Source organism: Epinephelus moara, chromosome 10, assembly GCF_006386435.1.
Source record: "Epinephelus moara isolate mb chromosome 10, YSFRI_EMoa_1.0, whole genome shotgun sequence".
In the NCBI taxonomy this organism is placed as follows: Eukaryota; Metazoa; Chordata; class Actinopteri; order Perciformes; family Serranidae; genus Epinephelus; species Epinephelus moara.
The window spans coordinates 44229263-44245165 of record NC_065515.1 but is presented as its reverse complement, the minus strand read 5'-3'; the positions used below and the strand labels follow the sequence as shown (position 1 = coordinate 44245165).

The window sequence follows — 15903 nt, the reverse complement described above, 5'->3', positions numbered from 1 at the left end:
CGAGGACCCTATTGAAATGCAAGGATTTTTAGGGCCCGAGCACCTAGCGGTGCGAGGACCCTATTGAAATGCAAGGATTTTTTATTATTATTATTATTATTATTCCTCCAAATGAATTGCCTTTTTGGGAGGCTTAACATACCCGAAAACTCATGAAACTTTGCACACATCTCAGAACTGGTGAAAAATTTGATATTTTAAGGGTCTCGTGTATGGGTTCCAAAAAATGGCTCAGTAGCGCCCCCTACAAAAGTTTGAGGAAACAGCCCCTGAAGCTAGTTTAACCTACATGTATGAAACTCTGCAGGCTTATGTAACGCCCAGAGACGTACAAAAAAGCCTCTTGGAGGCATGCTCTAAACCCAACAGGAAGTCAGCCATTTTGAATGTACCGTGCAATTTTGGTGCATTTTTGGCCATTTCCAGTGGTCATAAATAAACGAACTAGTCCTAGAGATTTCATCCGCTTGACTTCAAACCTTGGTCTGTCCCATCCCAAGACCTTGAAGATGAAAAGTTATCAAAAGCTTGAGTTTTCGTCAATACGTGTGACCGTGGGATGGCGTCAAAGTTAGGGGTCTCGCCACTAAACAGGAAGTAGTTTATGACTCCAGCATACATGGTCCAATTTTGGCCAAACTTCACAGGATTGATGACAGTCCCACCCTGAACACATCTACATGTCAATAATTAGAGATAAACATAGCGCCCCCTACTGGAAATGGGAAATGTCATGTTTTAGACTTTAATGTACATCTCTTACAGACTTGACCAGATCCACTTCAAACTTGGTGAAAAAAGTCATAAGACGTTGATGATGCTTTATTGTTGAAACTGTGAGTTTTCGTCGAAGGGCGTGGCCACGGCCTGGCGGCGAGTGAGTTTTCGTCGAAGGGCGTGGCCACGGCCTGGCGGCGAACTTTGATGTTTCACCGTGATGATACACGTTGCTGTAACTTGACTCCACGTGGGAATATCTTGCCAAAACTTCACACATATGATGACAGTCCAGCCCTGAACACATCTACAGAGGAATTTTGAATAACCGATATAGCGCCACCTTCTGGCAACAGAAAGCTACTTTATACATTCTTTGATGTCCCGCTTCTAGCAGGTTAAGCAGACCCACCTCAAACTTGCTGGTCTAAGTCCTTAGACCTTGATGATGCTTAAAAATGAAGCTTTTTAGTCTTCATCAAACACTGTCACCGTGGCGCCACCTTGTTCGCCATCAAACACGATGTTGTTTTGAAGGGACAAGGGATGCTTGAAAACTCACCAAACGTGGCATACACATCACAGGTCACAAGTCCTGTTGTCTGATGTGATTTTTGTGCTTTGATGCACCAAGATGGCTCAACAGCGCCCCCTAGAATATTTCAATTAAGCAGCCCCCAAAGCTGGTTTGACCTGCATGTATGAAACCTGGTAGGCACCTGTAACACTCTATCACGTACAAAAAAGTCTGTTGGAGCCATGCTCCAAACCCAACAGAAAGTCCACCATTTTGAATTTACTTGTGCCACTTTTGTGCGTTTTTGCCCATTTCCAGGGCTTGTAAATTAACGAACTTGTCCTACAGATTTAATCAGATTGGCTCCAAACTTGGTGTATGTAAGCGTGACTACGTTGTGACCAAAAGTTATCACAGGATTTGCCCAATGTTGAACGGCCACCTGCTGCCGAGAGTTGAATTTTGAGGTCTCGCCATGAAAAACGAAATTGCTGTAGCTCTGGCATGAATGGTCCAATCTCCACCAAACTTCACATGATTCATATTAGTCCTGCCCTGAACAAATTTTCATTACTATATTTCCTGATACTCATAGTGCCACCTAGTGGCAACAGGAAGTATGTCTCATCAAACACTTTACTTTCGATTTATCTGAAAGTTTCATGCTGTGGTGTATATTTGATGTATAAAAACATGAGTGCGTTTTCCAACTCCCTCTAGTGGAAAGAGGAAGTGATACAAAATGTTAAATATGTCATTCCAGCACTGTATCAAGGATATGCAGAGTCACTCATGCATGCGGCGTCTAACTTTGACAGAAATGAACTGACGCGCCAGAAGGCGTCCTTCCAGCCCCCCCGAGTTGCGTGAAGGTGCGAGGGCCCGTTCATCGCTGCTTGCAGCTTTAATTATTATTATTATTCTTAACCCCAATGAATTGCCTTTTTGGGAGGCTTAACATATCCCAAAACTCATGAAATTTTGCAGATATATCAGACCTGGTGAAAAATTTGATATTTTAAGGGTCTTGTGCGCGTTTTCCAAAAAATGGCTCAGTAGCTTCCCTTACAAAAGTTTGAGGAAACAGCCCCTGAAGCTAGTTTAACCTGCATGTATGAAACTTGGCAGGCTTATGTAACCCTCCGAGACGTACAAAAAAGCCTCTTGGAGGCATGCTCTAAACCCAACAGGAAGTCGGCCATTTTGAATTTACTGTGCAATTTTGGTGCATTTTTGGCCATTTCCACGGGTCCTAAATGAACGAACTAGTCCTAGAGATTTCATCCGATCGACTTCAAACCTTGGTCTGTCCATGTCATGTTTTACACTTTGAGTAATATCTCCTACGAAGTTGATCACATCCACCTCAAACTTCGTCAAAAAACCCATAAGACGTTGATGACGCTATGGCGCTGCCCTTGCCACCAAATACGTTTGGCTTTTTAATGACTTCAGCGACATCACTTCCTCATGAAAATTGATACACAGGTCAAGAATGGCAGGCTCTTACATCTGATTGAGGCGTTGCCCATGGGGAGGGACAAAATGCCCCTATAGCGCCCCCTTGAAATTTTCAAAAACCTCTCCCCATAGGGGTTTTTTTGGAGTAAGAAGATGAAAATTTGTACATATGTGTAAGTTGCCCAGACGCAAAAAAAAAAAAAAGTCTCTACCGCCAATGGTCTACTCCAAACAGGAAGTCGGCCATTTTGATTTAAACTTTCCATTCTGGCACTGATTTTGTGATTTCCACACCTTGTATTTTAATGAACTCCTCCTACAGATTTTATCCAATCAACTTCAGATTTGGTACAGATCTCACATCAGTGTCAGGCATGTGTCTGTCTTTTTCTGGACTACTCCTCTGGAGTGTGGGGGTTTAGATACTATAATAAAAGTGTAAGTGTGCACAATAGTGCACAAAGATACTTTCTAGGTGTCCATAAATTTGTCCCTATATCTGCCGTTAACGGTGACATGGGATGGGTACCGTGTGAAGTCAGGTGGAAGGTAAATATGATGAACTTGTGGAATAGAATGCTTGATCTACCAGATGATAGAATGGCGAGGAAGATTTTCATGTGGGATCTCTCAGTGGAAGGAGAATGGGCGTCAGAGATGTATGATCTGCTTCAGGAGCATGGGCTTCAACATCTCTATAGCCACAGACAGAGAGCGGATGTGGGGATGTTTAAAGACTTTGCTATGACAAAATAGAAAAGTAATTGGCTGCATGAAATTAATCATAAACCAAAATTACTCACATATTGTTTGTTTAAAGAAGTGTATGACTGTGAAAGATATGTATGATTTATCTATGAGCCAATGATCTCTGTGTGCTCAGTTTCGCTTTGGGATATTACCGCTACATATTGAGAAAGGATGCTACAGTAGAACTGAGGAAGGTCAAAGATTATGTCACTACTGTGAGCTCGGTGAAGTAGAGAATGAAACTCACTTTCTGCTGTATTGTCCATTCTACGATGACCTAAGAGAAAGACTCTTTGACAAAGTATCAACACATGTAGGTCTGTCTCAGGATAACCAAATAATGAAATGGTTATTTGATAATCATATATTTGCAATATCCAATCATATCCATAAAGCGTGGAACATAAGGAAGCAAGCAACTTATGCACACAGATAGGTTGTGGCTCTAAAGATTGTCCTTTTTATTTTGTTTTATTTATTTTTATTGATCGTTATTTGCAGCTTGCGTATATGTCATGTTTACTGTTCTATGTTGGCGTGATGGCACTGGAAAATGTTTTGTTTAAAATGTAACTGAATATTCCCATGAGGGATGGGCTGTCTTGGGCAGCCAGACACGAAAATAAAATTTCATTCATTCAAAAATAAAATTTCATTCATTCATTTATATTTTGGCAGTGTTGTATGTGGACGGGGCCAAATGGCGACATAACGCCCCCTAGAACATTTCATGCCTCAAGCCCCGCCTGTGAGTTTGACCTACATGCATGAAAATTTGGGGGCTTATAGAACATGCCAAGACGCACAAAAAATCCTCTTGGACCCATGCCGTAAACCCAACAGGAAGACAGACATTTTATGCCCTCTTAAAGGTGACGTGACACAAAACCTCCTGACAATCTTTGTGCCACCTAGACACACTAAAATGGCCGCTGCGGCCCACAGGAATGTTGTAGAAAGATCAAACCAAAACTGGCTTGTTCGTCTCATCAAGACCTACAAATCACGTACTGACACCCCTGACCTAAATCCAACAGGAAATGAGCTAGTGCCTCTGAAATTAACATGAGCAAATGTGGAGAAATTATCAGCTGTGAGCTAGACATCTTAAACTTGCAACTAAGATTACATTTTTGACTCCACAAACATAAAAACCTATATGTCTGCATTTGGGGCGAGTGTATCTCTCTGCTGGTATGCACAGATTGACGATTAGACCCATGGTTTGGGAATAAAAGGGAGGAGTTTGAGACATTTTAAAGCCATCTCCATCTGCCTGGTCTCACACAGCGTGTCTCTCCCTCTCAGTGACAGGCTCAGGATGTTTGAAGGGCAGGGGCAAAAAGGAAAAAAGGGCACCTACTGCATGACAGTAGTTTTGGTGTGCAAAAAAAACAAAATTTGACCCCCTAAACATGCCCAAAAACTCACCAAAATTGGCACCTAGACACACTAAAATGGCCACTACGGCCCGTTGGAATGTTGTACAAAGATCAAACCAAAACTGGCTTGTTCGTCTCATCGAGACATACAAATCACGCGCTGACACCCCTGACCTAAATGAGCTAGTGCTTCTGAAAGTAACATGAGCAAATGTGGAGAAATTGTCAGCTGTGAGCTAGAGTGCAGAGGGGTCTAAAATTATCTACAGCTTTTGTCTAAATCTGTCTACGTGAGCTGGAGGCCGAAATGGCGTGAGTCCGAGGTCCTGCCCAACGCTGCTTGCAGCTTTAATTAGATTTATCTCAGGGAAGCACATGAGGACACATTCTATGGAAACATATCGTCATTTTAATTGTTTGATCATTACTATTGAGGTAATTCTGTACACAGAAAATGTCTCCTCAGTTGCTCTTCTTGAGGTTTTTGAGTTTTCCTTATTTGAATTGAGGATCTAAGGACAGAGGGTCCTGTATGCTGTACAGATTGTAAAGCACCTTGAGGCAATTTTGAGATTCGCAGTACTGGGCTATGTAAATAAAACTGACTTGACTTGAGAAGACTTTCGTAAGTTCATTGCATTGATTTTGTACTGAATTCTGGGACCATCAGTGAAACCTCAGATCATAACAGCCAATCGGTGTATACAATAGTTAACAGGGAGGTCATTTGTAAGTCATTTTTATTCATATAGTGCTAAATCAAAACAAAAGTTATCTCAGGACACTTTTCATTGAAAGTAGGTCCCTGTGTGTATGTACTGTGGCCATTATGATCTCATGTTTTTTATCTTTCCACAGCATCATGTCACTTTCGACCCAGCAGGCTCCTATGCAGTTGATGGTCTAAAGCCAGATACATTCTACGTATTTTCCCTGGCAGCAAAATCTGAGATGGGTGTAGGAGTCTATACTCAGCCTGTCGAGGCCAGGACTGCCCAGTCCAGTAAGTATTATAGCCTTCTATTGTCATTTTCCAACTAGCCCTCCAACCCATATGACCACAGAAGTCATTTATCCTACCTTGCAATACAACCCACAAGAATGTTTCCTAAAATAGTGCCCCTTGTGGTGTCATACCTAAACAACATAATAGGTTGTATATGACTGATAACAGCTGCTGTGTTAAACATGTGATTAACATTGTGAAATAGTTGCAGTTGCACCAAGACTACTTTGTTAGGTTTAGGCAACAAAACTATTTGGTTAGATTTAGAAGAGAGATTATGGTTATGCTTAAAGTAGATACATTTGTTACTTAAAATAATGTAATGCAGTGCCGGCCTGCGGCATAGCCAGTATAGGCAAATGCTAGGGGTGCTGTCATCCATAGGGGGCGCCACAAATGGGAGAAGGAAAACAAAAATCAAAATGTTTATCTTTTACTATTTTTTTATGAATACCATTACTACTATTATTTTGAAATATTACATAACACCACAACAGCATAACTAGCAAAGCCTACAAAATAATAGTGAGGCCTTTTTTATGGGTTCCTGCCGCCCCCGCCCTCCCACCCCAGCTTGTAACACTTTACCTGTTCTCTGGGGAAGATGGGCGAGTTATCCAACGTCACGTTAACTCCAAAACACACTGTATCGTTATCATGTCAAAACGACAAAAGCTCTATGGGGCCTCCTCAACTACCACTACACTACTGAGAGGAGTGGATGAGAGGAGAGCTAGTTATTGTTACCTCTAAACAGCCGGTGGCCAAAATGAACAGCTCACAGAGGTTGTATTGATTTACACTGTGAAGCATTCAGGCTCTATTCAGTAAAAATTAGTAGTGGGCGAAGATAACTTAAAAAATTCTCATGATGTGTTCAATATAATCTTGCAAAATGTAGCTTTTGGTGAGAAACTTGAATAAATCCAGCTGTTTGAATGAAATGTGTTGATGTTTTCACAGCACTGTAAAATAGATATTGGAGAGGGAATTATAAAGTATCATATATATCGCTGTTGTGGACTGTGTATTCCACATTGCCTCCTATGGCATGTCTGGCAGGGAGCAGCTGAACTAGCATCTGGGCGGCAGTAGCTCAGTCCATAGGGACTTGGGTTGGGAACCAGAGGGTCGCCTGTTCAAGTCCCTGTCCGGACCAAAATATGGAGCGTGGACTGGTAGCTGGAGAGGTGCCAGTTCACCTCCTGGGCACTACCGAGCAAGGCACCGAACCCCCTAACTGCTCATTGGCAGCCCACTCTGACATCTCTCCACTTAGTGCATGTATAGGTCCAGTTTGTGCATGTGTGTGTTCAGACCTGTGTATAATTGACAACAGAGTGAAAAATTAAATTTCCCCTCGGTGATTAATAAAGTATATAAAATTAAAAATTAAGGCGGTGAATGTTCAAGGCACGCAGAACGTCCTGAGTCTGGAGAGTTAAGGTACACGTCATGTCCGGACACCAGGAGTAAGAACAAGGAATGCTGAGCTCCCACAAACTTTGGATAGTATGCATTAAGCCAATTAAATATGGTTGGGTTATAAATTGATGGCAAGGAAGTATAAATAGTGAATTGAGTGTACCGAAAGGTTATGCCATACAAAACAAGAACGAAATCGAAAGATCAGTGCCACAACCTGGAGGACTCACCTGAGAGACACACTGGAACAATGGAAAGTAAGTGTGCAAAAGACAAGTGACATTGTGAAAAGTCAAATCTCATCTGCTCCATTATTAGAGAAGAGATTAATGTGGCTGTTGACAAACAGCAGCCTTAACTAAACAACATGGAAGCAGACCTAAATGAATGCATGACACTCATGGAGGTTGAGCAGGCTATGTCCACTATGGAGGAATGGATCATCTCACTGGAGAGACCCAACAAATTCCTCCAAAAAGAGAGCAAAGATTTGAAGGAGAGAGCAGAACACCTGCCATAAGGAAGCTCTTTTAAAAATAGAGGAAGGAGGAAGAAGGGTGTGATGAACTTTCATGGAGTGAAGGTGAGGATCTTCCCTGACCTGATAACTGCAGAGGCATGGAGAAGGGCCCAGTTTTAGGAGATCAAAGCAAAATTACGCACAGCAGGAATTAAACACGGAGTAATACATCTGACCACCCTAATCATCACTGTCAGTGTAGAAACTTAATTTTTCAAGGATCATGAGGGTGCAGAGTCTTACTTCAACATGATTAAACCCACTTCAACCGTGGCTTAAGATGGGCAGTGAAAAAGGGACAGGCTGGGACAAAGATAACAATCCTTAAGTCAAGAAAAAGACAATGACTGTCGAAATATGGGGTAAAGTGATTCCTATTCAAAATCAAGTCAGTTATTGGCCTATTTATATTTTGTTAAAATGTGGTTATTCTGTTCTACATTTTGTTATAGGCTATTTTTAGTTCTTCAGTACATGTGCGCAGGTTTAATTTAATTTCTAGAAGGGACCCATCAAATTGAAGCTTACGCAGTGGTATTTCCTTCTTTAAAGAAGCGAGATGGCTGAGAATGGTAGTTATTCATTAGGGTTGAAATTATAAAGTCAATTAATGTCTATCTACATTTAACCCAAATTTAATAATAAAAATTGACTAGGATAATAAATATAGAGGTCAGCTTACTCAGGCTTGCAAGCATTGATTGATGAAAAGCAAAGTATTTACAAGCTTACTTAATGACAAAGTACATTGATTAACCTAATAATCGTCTAAAGATAGCGCACATAAACATTTGCAGTATTAGGAATAAGTTAACGGATATAACGGGGTTTTGTTTTCTGACAACTTACACATTTTAGCAATATCTGAAACACATCTCAATTATTCATTCAATAATGCAGCACTAACAATACAAGGGTATAACATTTTCAGGAATGACAGGAGTGCGTTTGGGGGTGGGGTTGCTTTTTTTATATTCAGAGTCACCTACACCTAACCACTTACAATTAGATGGTATCTGATGCCACCTGAGGTTGAAATTCTATGGCTGCAAGTGTATTTGCCACATGTGAAGCCAATGTTGACAGGTTGCTGTAATAGACCACCTAGTACAAATATTGTGTATCTTGATATAAAATATTAGAAAAAGCATGTGAGTTCAATTGTGAAATTTACCTTTTAAGGGACTTGAATATAGATTGGAACTCAAACAGCTGTTCCTTGAAAGTCAGGCTTCAAACTGTAGCTGATGCATGTGGGCTGTCTCAAGTGGGCTGTCTCAAGTAGTTAAAAAAATCAACGAGAATATGGCAAAAAAAGTGATGGTACTCAAAGCTCTACTTAACCACACTCTCACTAATGGAGCTGAGCTATCCTCTAAAGTAGTTTCTATACCTATAGGTTGTAGTGACCATAATCTATTGGTTGTGGTTGTGAGGAAAACAAAAGTAGGCTACCTAAGCCTGGACCAAGAGTTATTTTTAAAAGACTTTATAAAAAGTTTAATCAGGAGAAATCTGTTAAAGATAGGAAAAATCTGAGTTAGTCAAATGTGTTATCAGAAAAATACGGAAGAGGCACTGGTGGAATTAGGTGAACCCTTTATGCCAGTGGTTGGAAAACATGCTCCATTAAAATGTAAGAACACCATGGTTAGATGAGGAGCTGAAGCAGCACATGATACAATGCGATCAACCAAATTAATAGCAAACATGCCTGGTTTTAAATAAGACTGGCAATTACATTGTAAACTAAGAAACTTTGTTATTAAGCTAAATAGGAAGAAAAAGAAAGTATATTATGCACATAGGATAAATAATATAAAAAACATAATAGTAAAAAAAATATGAAACACATTAAATGATTTAATTTTCAGAAAGAGCAAACCCAAGCCATCATTTTTAGAATCAGACAGGCAATTCCTCACCAAATCATAGGTATTGCAAATCATCTCAATAATTATTTAATTAATAAAATAGTTACTTTAGGGATTGCTATGCCAAAAACAGTTAATCAGGTATCTCATTTATTAATAAAGTATCAAATTATGAAAGGAAATCAATACAAATATAAGTTTGACGGTGTAAGTATACGTCAGGTAGAAAATATGTTAAGAACTTGTAAAAATAAACCAGTTGGTGTTGACAGCCTTGATAATAAGCTCCTTCAACTGGTTGCTAATTTAACTTCTCCAGCTATTTGTCATATCATAAACCAGAGTTTTATTAAAGGCATATGCCCGCAAGAATGGAAAACTACTAAAATCATTCCTCTGCCAAAAAAATAGGAAATTGTAATTCTCAGGACAAAACAGTTGCCCCATAAGTTTATTACCTGTGTTGAGTAAAATACTGGAAGGTACTGTGTATGAACAGATTAAAAGATATTTTTCTAGAAATAATTTAATCACTGATTTTCATCATGCATACAGAGAGGGGCATTCCACAGCTACTGCTCTGTGACTGATGATTGGTTGAGAGAAATTGAGGATAGAAAAATAGTGGGTGCTGTACGTCTATACGGTTACTACACAAGTAACTCCAGTGGCAGGGTTATTTGCAGAGGATGTGGGATATATGGATGCTTCGAAACCCAACATCTACACTGACAAAGGAAACAACTCCTAGCCCAGTGTTCCAACATCCACAAACAGCAACTGGTCTTAGAACTAGAGACTGATGGGGTATAACAAACATGCAACGGCAAGGGGGAGCCAAGACAACAGGTCAAAGTGAATAGAATAGAAACCTTTATTGTCATTGTATGCTTGATACAATGAAATTGGAGAAGCAACTCCGTATGGTGCAAAAACATATGCAACAGTCAATCCTCCATCCACTCTCATCACTCATACAATATAAACACAAAAGGCTACCAAAGACAACATAAGCAGCAATCAATCCTCCATCCACTCCCCTCACTCATACAAAATAAAACACAAAGGCTACCAAAAGACATCATCCAACATCTTACATGCACATATAAAAAAAACATTAAAAAACAAGTCCATATAGGGCAATCATGGCCTGCCTGTGATTCAAATGCAAGTGCTAGTGTGCAAAACAGCAGTGCAAAACGAGTAAATGCACCGAGTAATGAGTCCAGTGTAATGTGCAGAGTCAGTGTTATTGAGAGTTCAGTTCAGTGATGGCCTGTGGGAAAAAACTGTTTCTGAATCTGGATGTGTGTGTTTGGATGGGTCTGTAGCATCTGCCTAATGGCAGCAGCTGAAACAGGTAATGTCCAGGTTGTGTGGAGTCTTTTGTAATGTTCGAGGCTCTCTTGATGAAGCGAGAAGTGGCTATGCTGCTGAGGGACGGCAGTGAGCAGCCAATGATTTGTTCTGCTGTGCGGGTCACTCTCTGCAGAGATTTTTTCTCTGCTGCTGTGCTGCCTGCATACCACACTGTTATGTTATATGTGAGAGTGCTTTCAATGGCTGAACGGTAAAAAGCTACCAGCAGCTTTTTGTCCAAGTTGTTCCTACGTAGCAGCCTGAGGAAATAGAGACGTTGCTGTGCCTTTTTGATTGTTGCAGTGGTGTTGATGTTCCAGGAGAGTGTGTCGGACATGTGGAGCCCCAGGTACTTGATGGAGTGAACCTGCTTGACACAAGCTCCATTGATCCTCAGTGGTGTAGTTTCTCTCCTGTGCTTTTTCCTGAAGTCCAGAACAAACTCTTTTGTCTTGGTGATGTTTAGCTCCAGGTTGTTTGTGCTGCACCACTTCGACAGCCGCTGAACCTTGTCTAGTTGGTCTCCTCGTCTCCTGACATGAGCCCAATCACAACAGTATCATCCGCGAATTTGATGATTGTGTTAGTTGAGTGAGTGGGGGTGCAGTCATGAGTGTACAGAGAATACAGTAGTGGACTCAGCACACAACCTTGGGGAGCGCCAGTGCTGAGAGTGATGGAGGAGGAGAGATGTGTGCCAAGTCTGACCGTTTGAGTCCTGTTGGTAAGGAAGTCAGTAATCCACATGCAGATGGAAGGGGGGAGGCCCAGGTGGAGCAGCTTGGTGGCCAGAATGTCTGGGAGGATGGTGTTGAAGGCGGAGCTGTAATCAATAAACAGCATCCGCACATAGCTGTTCCGTGGTTCCAGGTGGTTCAGTGCAGCATGTGTTGCCATGGAAACTGCATCTTCCATGGACCTGTTTGGCCGATAAGCATGCTGGTTAGGATGAAAGGAGGGTGGTAGACAGTTTTTGATGAGCTGAGAGACAAGTCTCTCAAAGCACTTCATTATGACTGGTGTTAGTGCCACAGGTCTGTAGTTGTTCAGGTCATCTGCAGGGGCTGACTTTTTAGGCACAGGGACAATGATGGCAGATTTGAGGCAGGGAGGTATGATGTTCTGTGATAGGGAGGTGTTGAAGATCACAGTGAAAAGCTGATAAGCACAGGCTTGAAATGCCTTGCTCGGTATCAGGTCCGGTCCAGCAGCTTTCCTACGGTTAATTGATCTCAGTACCCGCCTCACCTCATGTTCCTGTACAGTGGGAGGATGGATGTTGGTATTGGTGTTGGTGTTGATGGAGGAAGGTGGTGGTGGCAGAGGCAAAGGCAGGGCCGTAGCAGTTCTCTTAACCTCAAACCAGGCAAAGAAGCTGTTCAGCTCCTCTGCTAATGAGGCGTCTGTGCTAACAGTGTTGTTGGAGCTGCCCTTGTAGTTTGTGATGTGTTTTACCCCCTGCCACATTCTGCGCGTGTTGTTATCAGCGAGATATCCCTCCACCCTCTTTTTGTATTTTTCCTTTGCTTTCTTGATGCCTCTCTTTAGTTCAGCCCTTGCCTGGCTGTACTGCTGCTTGTCTCCTGATCGGAATGCAGAGTCACGCTTTTTCAACAGTCTTTTGACTTCTGCGGATATCCATGGTTTCGGATTGGAATAGGACTCGATGTGTCTCTTGACAGTAACTGTGTCCACACAATGCTTGATGTACAATAAAACAGTCTCTGTGTGTTCCCCCATATCATTTGATGAAAATAAGTCCCAATTCGTCAGGTGAAAACAGTCTTGGAGTTGAGAGAGAGCGTTGTCAGGCCAGGTTGTAATTTATTTATTTTATTTTTATTTAACCTTTATTTACCCAGGCAAGCAATTAAGAACAAATTCTTATTTACAAATGCAGCCTGAACCAAAGAGCAAAGGCTCTCTGGAGGGAGAGGGGGAGTGGATGCTAAAAATAAAAAATAAAGTTATATAAAATACACAATAAACAATTAATAAACAATTAATAAATACAATACAATAAAGGTGAAAAACAGTACAAACATGACAAGTAGGCCTACTCAACAGGTGCAAGAGTCAACTATAATTTGTTGCAAATTTTGTTTAAAGACTGTGAGTGATGTGAGGACGGTAAGTTTGAGGGTGTTTTGAATGGTGTTCCAGTCATTAGCTGCAGCAAAGCGGAAAGTGTTGCGTCCAAAGACTGTGCGGGCTTTGGGGATGGAGAGTTTAATGAGTTTACTGGACCTTAAATTGAGGGCAGAGTGGGAGAGGTGCAGGAGGGAGGAGAGGTAGGGAGGTGTCATACCAAGTATGGTTTTGTAAATGAGCTGAAGCCAATGGCGGAGTCGTCTGGTGTGGAGGGATGTCCAGTCTACTAGGTTGTATAAGTCACAGTGGTGAGTACTAAAATGTGCACCTGTGGCAAAACGGATGGCAGAGTGGTGGAGAGGGTCCAATTTACTGAGGGTAGAGTGAGATGCCATCCTGTAGATGGTGTCGCCAAAGTCAAATATGGGCAGGATGGACATTTTGACAAGTGTGTGTCTGGCTGAACGGGTGAAGGTGGCCTTGTTGCGATATAGAAAGCTCAAACGAGCTTTAACTTTTGACTGTAAGTGCTTAATGTGGGTGGTGAAGGAGAGGGACGAGTCCAACCAAAGGCCAAGGTATTTGTAACAGGTCACAAACTCGAGTTCAGAGCCGTCGGCACAGAGGATTTTAGGGGCAGTGGTGGAGTCATGTTTCCGGTCAAAAATGATACATTTTGTTTTCTTAGTGTTGAGGAGAAGATGAAGGCTGTGGAAATGCTGCTCAATAGAAGAGAGACTATGCTGTAGTGTGGCTGCTGCAGAATGAAGAGAAGGGCCCACTGAGTATAAGATGGTGTCATCGGCATATAGGTGGATCTTGGAGTTGCCGGCATTCTTGGCTACATCATTAATGTAGATAGAGAACAGCGTTGGGCCTAGGATAGAGCCTTGAGGCACCCCTTTAGTGATGGTGAGAGAGTCAGACAGGATGTTTTCAGTCTTAACTTGCTGGACTCGATTGTTTAGGTAGCTGGCGAACCAATTACAGGAGTGTGATGACAGACCAATGCTGGAATGGATGATGGAATCAAAGGCCTTAGTAAGATCAATGAAGGCAGCAACGCAGATCTGCTTAGAGTCCAGGGAAGTGATAATGTCATCCAGGACCTTCAGAGTGGCTGTAGTACACCCATGGCCTGGCCGGAACCCAGACTGCAGGTCGGACAGGATGTTGTTTGAGGCCATGAAGTGACTGAGCTGTTTGTGAACCAATTTTTCTAAGACCTTGGCCAAGCAGGGCAGGATGGAAATAGGTCTGTAACAGTTGGGATCAGAGCCAGAGCCACCTTTAAAGAGCGGGAAAACCAGTGCAGATTTCCAGTCTGGAGGAAAGACAGACAGCTCTAGAGACATGTTGAATAGCCGTGAGATGGGGACAGCAATGACGGGAGCAGCAACTTTTAAAAACATGGGATCAAGCCCATCGGAGCCTGCCAACTTGTTAGAGTCCAGCTTAGTGAGCTCCTCTAAGACTTCCGAGGCCAGGATGGGTCTAAAGGAGAAGGTCCCAGAGCTGGAAGACGTAGGTGAATGTGATGAAGCAGCAGTGGGGGGTTTGACAGAAGAGATGTGAGCTGAATTGACAAAGTGTTGGTTGAGAAGTGAGGCCATATGGGACTTATCAGTGACAGAGTCACCAAAAGTCATTGCGCTGGGAAAATGGGGGGGGGGAGCTTATTTTCCATGGATTTGACTGTTTTCCAGAATGTCTTGGCGTCAGAGCCGCAGGATGCAAATTTGTCCAGGAAGTGAGTGACTTTGGCTTTTCTGATGGCTTGAGTGCATTTGTTTCTACATTGCCGAAAGGCAAGCCAATCAGTAGGAGACTTGGAGGAACGGGCTTTCCGCCATAAGGTGTTCTTCTGGCGGATTAATGCAGCCAAATCTCGGGAAAACCAGGGACTGCAGCGATCCTTGATCCGTAATTTTATGAGTGGGGCATGTTTATTGATGATCTGGCCAAAGGTCGACTTGAAGTAGGACCAGGCTGCATCCATAGTAGAGAAAGTGAGTAATGAGTTTTGTGCATGGTCTGGTTTTCTTTCGGAGGGGGGTGTATGCTGGTGCCAGAAGCAGGGATAGGTGATCTGACTGACCAAGGTGAGGAAGAGGAACAGCTTTGTAAGCGCCCTTGATGTTTGAATACACTCGGTCTAAGATGTTATCTCCTCTGGTTGCACAGTTCACATGCTGGATAAAGCTAGGCAGCACAGTTTTCAAGCACGCACGATTAAAGTCCCCTGCAATGATGTGAACCCCCTCTGGTTGTCTCCATTATTGATCATTTACCATGGTTAGCAAATGAGAGAGCACTGCTAACATTAGCACTGGGAAGGATATAGACAGCAGTAACAGTCACTGAAGTTATCTCTCGTGGTAGATAAAAAGGTCTATAGAGGACTGACAATGCTTCTAGGTAAGGGGAGCAATGGTTTGCAATAATCCTGCTATTAGTGCACCAGTTGTCATTCACGTATATGCATAGCCCCCCTCCTCTTTTCTTACTGGAGTCCTCATTCCTGTCTTGTTAAACAAAGACAAAAAAAAAAAAAAAGCAATAGTAATCCTAATAATCATGGTAATCCCATTAATAACTGTAATAAGTAATATTAAAGAAAGGGGAGGTAGAGTGAGGGAGAGTGACCGGATGGCAGCGTGAGACCGCGAGACCACTGTGAGATTTTGAGATTCAACATGGCGGCGCCTAGCTGCTAGATTAGATATCAACAAACTAGCCAAACAAATATAATCACCTAACGGGTGACAACTCCAGCCTGCACCATCAGCCAGAGTGGAGGA

The 15903-nt window shown here is 42.2% G+C and overlaps 1 protein-coding gene across 1 annotated transcript in view; it reads left to right on the top strand.

Annotated features, from left to right (window-relative positions):
• LOC126396256 (receptor-type tyrosine-protein phosphatase F-like) overlaps positions 1–15903 on the top strand; it is a 706276-nt gene that overhangs the window by 372385 nt on the left and 317988 nt on the right. Inside the window, exon 12 of the mRNA XM_050054194.1 lies at positions 5686–5830. Coding sequence (XP_049910151.1) covers positions 5686–5830 — 145 coding nt within the window. The remainder of the gene's footprint in view (positions 1–5685; positions 5831–15903) is intronic.